Source organism: Populus euphratica, unplaced genomic scaffold (assembly GCF_000495115.2).
Source record: "Populus euphratica unplaced genomic scaffold, PopEup_1.0 scaffold2515.1, whole genome shotgun sequence".
NCBI lineage: Eukaryota > Viridiplantae > Streptophyta > Magnoliopsida > Malpighiales > Salicaceae > Populus > Populus euphratica.
Genome location: NW_011502347.1, coordinates 2,324 through 9,843, shown reverse-complemented (window position 1 = coordinate 9,843; position 7,520 = coordinate 2,324). Strand labels below are relative to the sequence as shown.

The window sequence follows — 7,520 nt, the reverse complement described above, 5'->3', positions numbered from 1 at the left end:
AACTTCTTCTTCTTCCTCCTCTTTATTACTACTACTACTACTACTACTACTACTACTACTACTACTATTATTATTATTATTATTATTGCTACTATTATTAGAGTTGTTGTTGTTGTTACTATTGTTGTTGTTTATAATTTGTACAATTAACCTCCTTGTGGTTTGACCCCGGTCTTGCTAGTTTATTTATTTCTTTGACACTCCTGCACTTGAGAGAAGACATCAATCTTTTAGTCGTGTCAGTATCATTACCAAAATCCTAAAAAAAGGGATCTATACGAATAATATCATATTTAGTCATGTTATGAGTAGTGGATGGAATATAAAAGAAAGGTATATGCTCAAGAAAGACAACATGACGAGACACATAAAGGTTCTGAGTTATTGGATCAAAACAAGGATACCCCTTTTTACCTTCACTATAACCCAGAAAAACACAAACAGCAGATCGAGAGGATAACTTACTGCGTTCTACATGAGGATAAAGAATGAAACAAGTACAACCAAAGACTTTAAATGAGGAATAATCAGGGACATACCTATATAACTTTTTAAAAGGAGATAGACCCGAACTATAAGAAGATGGAATTGTATTAATCAAACTTACAGTAGTAAAAACAGCTTCTCCCTAAAACTTACTAGAAACAAAGCAGACAACAAGAGAGAACGAGCAGTTTCGATAATATCTCTATGTTTTCTTTCAGTAACACCATTTTGCTTAGGAGTATCTGTACACGAAGTTTGGTGGATGGTTCCATCTGAGGCAAGTAATTAGGAAAATTTATTAGAGGTGTATTCCCTACCCAAATCACACCTAAAACATTTAATCACAGCAGAATGTTGAGTTTTGATAAAAGCTCGAAAAGCTGCATATATCTTAAAGAATTCAGAACGATATTTCATTAAATAAACCCAACAATAACGAGTATGATCATCAATAAAAAAGACATAATATCGAGAACCTCCTTTTGTGGAAATAGGAGAAGGTCCCAATACATCAGAATGAATCAAATCAAATGGTGAAGAAGAAACAGAAATACTTTGATTAAAAGGTAAAGCAAAAAATTTTGCCAGTTTACATCCACTACAATCAGAAATGTCACAAGTTTTTAAATTTTCTAAAGCTCCCATGGATGCGAAAAATCTCAAACAAGAAGACGAAACATGACCTAGACAGGAATGTCATAAATAAAAACTAGAAGATGAAAGACTCGAACAAAAAAAAAGACAAATCAAAAGTAGTAGTAGTAGCAGTGGTAGTAGCAATTGGCACTTTTAACTTATCTAAAATATATAGTCCATTCTCCCTATGGCCTATCCCAATCAGCTTCTAAGACTGAAGATCTTGTACATAATAAAAAGAACTAGAAAACATGACTAAATAATCACTAGAATCACATATTTGACCAACAAACACAAGATCTTATTTATATAGTTTTGGAATAAGATAAACATTAGGGAGAGACAAGTGAGGTGTGACAACAGAACCAACACCTGCTAAGGGTATAGGAGTGCCACCAGCAGTCATAATAGGAATGGAGGACAAAGGAGACACATAGGTAAAAGATAAGGAATTTGGAGATATATAATGGGAAGTACTAGAATCCAAAACCCATTCAAAGTGTGACACACCTGAGGAACTGTGAGGCAACTGACCTATGAAAGAAGAAATGGACATTGCTTGTGGCTGCAAGGAGAGAAACTTCTGAAATTGCTTAGCCAAAGTATTGGGATCAGTAATAGAGCCTGGAGAAGCTACTACTATAGTATTATGGTGTGATGGTTTATAACCCTAAGGTGGTTTATGAGCAATAGGTTATGACTGACTACCAGACTTCCAAGCTTGATTATGCTGTCTTAACTTACGACACTAAGTCTTCCAATGACCTTTCTGCTTACATAAACTACACTTATCGAAGCCAACCCTTGTGTAAGGTTTGTTCTAATGATTAGAGAATGACTTAGAAGGTACTGCTAGTACTAAAGGATTTGAAGCAAAAAGAATTTCCTTTTTAGAATAAGATTGAAGACGTATTTCTTCAGCCAATAACTCACTCACAATAAAGTCAACAAAAAGCAGTGGAGAACGATGCAGAATTGAACCTCTAAGTCCTTTGAAATCACTGCGAAGTGCTGTTAAAAACTGTACCAATCATTGCTGCTCTCTACGCTCAATATAGACATCACATACCTTTAATTCCGTTAATTCTGTAAAAGCCAATTGATCCAAAAAATCTATCATAGCAGAATAAAACTCTTGAATACTCATATTCTTTTGATGGAGAGCTCGTATATTATTCTATAATTAATAGAGTTTTGCAAAATTTGATTGCGCGAATAACCTTTCTAGATGAACCTAAACCTCTTTTGTTGTCTCATACTTCGCCAACTGCATACCTATCAAATGTTCAACAGAATTGTTGATCCAAGTAATGATTTTTGCATTATTTGCCTCCCATGTATCTATCAAAACAGTATCCCCCTCCTCAATATTCTTAGGTATCATATAAGTTCCACTAACATACCCCCACATCTTCTTACCTTTAAGAAAATTTCTCATTACATAGCTCCAATACGAATAGTTCTTCCCATCCAACCTTACACTCACAAATTGAAGCAAATCATCTCTTTTAGTAGCCATAATCAACAATCACAGAAAACTAGAATGCAAAAGTAGCGAAAAACCAAATATCAAATTGCAGAAACTAAACAGAAATTCAAAAACTAAACAAATATCTTCTCAAAACTATATGATTACTCCAAAACGCAAATATCAAATTTTGTAGAAACTGACAAAACAAGTTGGATCCACGAAACTGTGTTTGGAATTAAGCCTCGTTTCATAAAACCAGTTATGATACCATATTAAAATAATTAAGATCAAACATAAAAAGGAGGCTAGAATTCTGAATAATCTTTATATTATGAATGCTTAGTCTTAACCTAAATACAAATAAAGTATATCTATCGTTTCATAAAATTAGCTATGATACCATATTAAAATAATTAAGATCAAACATAAAAAGGAGGCTAGAATTCTAAATAATCTTTATATTATGAATACTTAGTTTTAACCTAAATACAAATAAAGTATATATAAATTAAACTGAAAATACTATTATACTCTTAATAAATAAAACTACGTAAGTATTATTTAATAATGTTCACAAACCAAAGGTAGAAGGATGCTGCTGGTCCAAGCTGCCTAAATAATGTAATTCCATAAGCTCATCTGTGAAAGGAGGCTTGGATGGTGAACTCAATTCAACATCCTTTTTCCTGAGCATTTGAACTACTTCTGTCGTCGTTGGCCGCAAATTTGGTGACTCTTGAGTACATAATAGACCAATCTGAACAACTCTTTCGATTTCTTCAGCATCTTCAATCGTCATACTTGTATCAATGATTTCTTGGACCTTGTTTGATTGGAAATGCTTCCATGCCTGTTATAGAGGGAAAAAACAAGGGAGGTTGAAAGCAAACAAGCGCGCATGAACTGTAATACATTGACATGCATTTTTACCATGTGGACATAATAAATGTATGGTGCTTCTGCTGTATAGGCAATAAGAAGGTTATAAGAATTTTACACAGGTAACTAGAGTTTCATATGTTTTCTCGGATTGATATTTGTTGTTTTGTACTCCAGTAATCATTTCGATGACGAGAACTCCAAAGCTATAGACATCCACCTTCTCAGTTAACCTTCCCTTGGCAATGTATTCTGGAGCCATGTACCCCCTTTAAGCCAAGACACCAAAAAGAGTGATAATTTTTTATTAGGACAATGTGAGTTTGTAGAGACACCTATAAGAAGAAAAAGGTTAATGGAAATATCAGTGCTTATGCTTACAGTGTTCCAGCAATGGCAGTGTTGACGAGGGATTGGTCACAGGAATAAAATCTTGCTAGTCCGAAATCTGAGATTTTTGGTCGATGTCTCAAATCTAGCAAGACATTACTTGCTTTGATGTCTCTATGAATGATCCGCACTTGACAATACTTGTGGAGGTACTCCAAACCTTCAGCTGTTCCTTCGATAATTAGAAATCTCCTTTTCCAATCAAGTTCTTTCTTCTTTGCCGGATCTTGCTTCCGTGGGTGTTTGCACAGAAATTTTCAGATTGTTTAGAAAGAAAGCTAGAACGGGCAAATATCAATTCTCAGTGAACAAAGAACAGCTAATTCTTAAGTCTATTTGAGTCATGTCATTTTACAATTGAGCTAATATTAGTTTTTGAGCCAACAAGTTATATATCTTGATACACTTAATTAATCCAATCTTAAGAACATGTCTATGAACAAGATAGATTGGCCATGTTCATGATCTGCTTTTGAATGCATTAATTCCTTACAGTCCAAAACTCAGTAGAGAAAAAATCAAGCTTCTATAGCTTACCAAATAAAATGAGATCCAGGCTTCTGTTTGCTAGGTATTCATAGACAAGGAAGCTGTCAATGCTGGTGAAGCAGCAACCGAGGAATCGAACCAAGTTCTTGTGTTGTGCTCTTCCAATAATTTCCATTTCATTACGAATCTCTTGCACTTGAAATTTCCTACTAATATATAATCGCTTTATTGCAATTTCTCTACCATCTGGTAAGGTTCCCTAGTCATTTCAGGTCAATCATCCGCAATTAGAAATTCATGGAATAGATTTAAACGAAGACAAAATGAAATTTAAGCTACATGTGTGTGTGTGTGTGGGTGTCTCAGGTACCTTAAATACTTCACCAAATCCTCCACATCCTAACCTATTAGTTTCACTGAAACTTTCAGTTGCTGTGTCAAGTGTCGCGTACTTGAACTGCATGTACTGCACCCTCTCCTCTAATAACAAGTCCTCCGTCTCTTTGATGATGATTAATATGCAAAACGATGGAAAACAAATTATTTATCTGCTTCATTATGCTCAATATCATATCATATAAACATTGCTTAATGTTTCTGTAGAGGGGTTTTATCAAAGAAAATGTTAAAATAAAGGAAGAAATCATGCTTGTTTTCTTCCTATCTAAGCATTGTAATCCATGTACACACACGTTACCTTTCGATTGTTTGAGACGGATCTTTCTTCTATAGGTAAGTTTACCCACACAAATACCAATACCAATTGCTAATACGGAGATCAGAACCACACCCATAATGTATGTGATGTAGGAAAATACTTCTTCTGCAAGAGAATGCCGTAGTAAATTAACCTAGTATATTGTCCATCAAGTCTCTAAAAATCATCATTGAATGAAAAACAGAAGAACATGCATGTGGAAGGTCAAACTAACAGTTTAAAGTCGATAAATTTGCGTTTCAAGACATGGCCAGCTAGCAGGTTTCTAGACTGCATCGACTGTAATAAATAAATGGGCTAACCTTTGGAGTATTCACCATTAGAATCATTGGCAAATGAAGCATCAGAATAGCGTACAAAGCAGCCAGCATTAAGCACACGAGCCTCCGTAGATGGAATGCATGATAAGGCAGATGCAACCGCCTCTGACAGGCAAATGGAACACAAATCATGGTCCAAGATCTTCCAGCAATTAGCCATCCCATAGGCAGATATGCCATTTGAAGTCTCATGCTTGGAAGCAAAGCCTCGGAAACTCGGAGCCTTCAGTAACATCTTACTCAGCACTTCATTTACTGCAACGCTAAATTCTTGCCCCTTGTTTACAATGCCACTGCATCTCTACTTCCATTTAATTCCCGGAGAGAAAATTCAGTATAACATATTAAATGAAGAAGAAATTTGAATTTGAATTAAAGCTTTTTTTTTTAAAAAAAAAATAGCTCAATAACCTCACAAGCTCTGAAGATTTCAGGTGTGAATTTTTTTATTTTTTATTTTTGGTCATCTGCGAGGCCCAACAAACCATGAGCTACACAAAGACGAAGCCTTTCCCCATCTCTGAATCCCAATCCAAACCTCTGAGGGTTTGAACCTACGACTTGTTAGCATAAATCTCAAATCTTAACAGCTAGCTGGGCACCTTGATCAAAATTTGTTAGGAAACTCTAGGTTGAAAAATGCATCAACTCTAACGCACGTTATGATCACATGATGATCGAAACGTTAAAATGCAAAATCCTGGTGGGGATGGAGAAAACCACATGCCAAAGGAGCTACATAGCTTATTGGCAATTAAATGCAAAATATTTTCCATCACCATATCAACAGATAAGAATTTCATAACTCATTAAGGTAATTTAGAAAGTGCTTAATCCAAACCTAATTCGACTTTGAAACTTAAACTAATGTACATTCAATTGCCATTCAATTGAAAGAAATTAGGAAATTTTAAATTTATGGTTTGAAGAAAGCATGATCACCTTCGTATCTTCTTGGGCAAGAGCTTCACGATAGAAACTATAATTCTCAGCCCTAATAAAGCAGCCATCAAAATAAACTCGACCACCGGTGCTAGGAAAACAACTGGGGATGAGAGTACTAATTTGCGCGAAACACATAGCACATTCATCGTTAGTTAGATCATCCATGCATTGGGCAAGCACATACAACCGATCTGGCGGCTCTCCTGTATCCTTAAATGCAAACTTGTTGCGATAAATTTCATCTTGCATGTAATCTGTGATGCTTGAATAGTACTTGAAGTAGTTTGACACATTTTGAACGCGCACTTTGCCACACGTCTGTATAACAAGGTCTGTTCTCGGGTCTGCATGCAACAGATTGATTGAAAATGCCATGACATAAACGAGTAGGGAGATCAGAAGAGAATAAGTTGCCATTAGAGAAGAAAGTTGGAAAAAGAAAAGAAACATGCTGCTTTTGATGGGTATTTTTTTTTTGTTCTTGCTTCTCGTTGCTTGCCTATATTAAGTCGGGTTGTTCTTGTTGTTTTTAGCTAAGGTGTTAAATTAAGGATACATTGATGTAAATTTTAAGGCCAAAAATGCATGCAGGTGCCAAAAAGAGCTCATGCTACGAGTTTAACTAAAAAAATTCACTTGGAAAAGCAGATGACAGAAAATTCTTCGGCAATGTAACTAAAATAAGTTCAGCGGATAAGGTATGATCTCATTATCTGATTTTTTTTAATTTTAAATTCAATTATATAGAATTTATTCTAATATAACTTAATTAATTTGATTAATTTAAAAGTACCTTGAACAACTAATAAAAATATAGTTTAATTTTTTTATAAAAAAATCAAAATGATACTTTTAAAAAAAAAAAAAAAAATTATTGAGACGACGACATATTAAATCGATATAGGTTTTACAGTTTAAGCTGTCAAACCTATTGTATGCATTTAATAACCTTATTTAAAAAAAAATTATTTTTTATTTAGTTATATAATTAAAAAATAGATACTTGTAAAATTAATCACCAACTTGCTACCGAAATATTTATTTGAGATCATGATAACTTTATAGAAAACAAATCAAAACAAAGTATAAAACTCAATTATCAAAAAATGCAAATTAACCTGCCAAACTCTTTATCTAAGTTTTGGACTCCATTGAGTTTAAAAATTTATTTTTTAAAATATTTTTT

At 34.1% G+C, this 7,520-nt stretch overlaps 1 protein-coding gene across 1 annotated transcript; it reads right to left on the bottom strand.

The window, feature by feature from the left end:
* Window positions 1-414: 414 nt before the first annotated feature.
* On the bottom strand, window positions 415-6,709 carry LOC105119098 (putative cysteine-rich receptor-like protein kinase 43; the record flags this gene model as incomplete). Its single annotated transcript, XM_011017198.1, has 13 exons — window positions 6,332-6,709; window positions 5,372-5,690; window positions 5,049-5,174; window positions 4,722-4,852; window positions 4,400-4,610; window positions 3,854-4,088; window positions 3,591-3,741; window positions 3,173-3,443; window positions 2,398-2,541; window positions 2,192-2,208; window positions 1,495-1,687; window positions 640-758; window positions 415-471 (listed from the first exon to the last, which is right to left on the bottom strand). Coding segments are annotated over exons 1-13 (2,352 nt in total), but the record flags the coding sequence as incomplete, so codon positions are not given.
* Window positions 6,710-7,520: the final 811 nt, after the last annotated feature.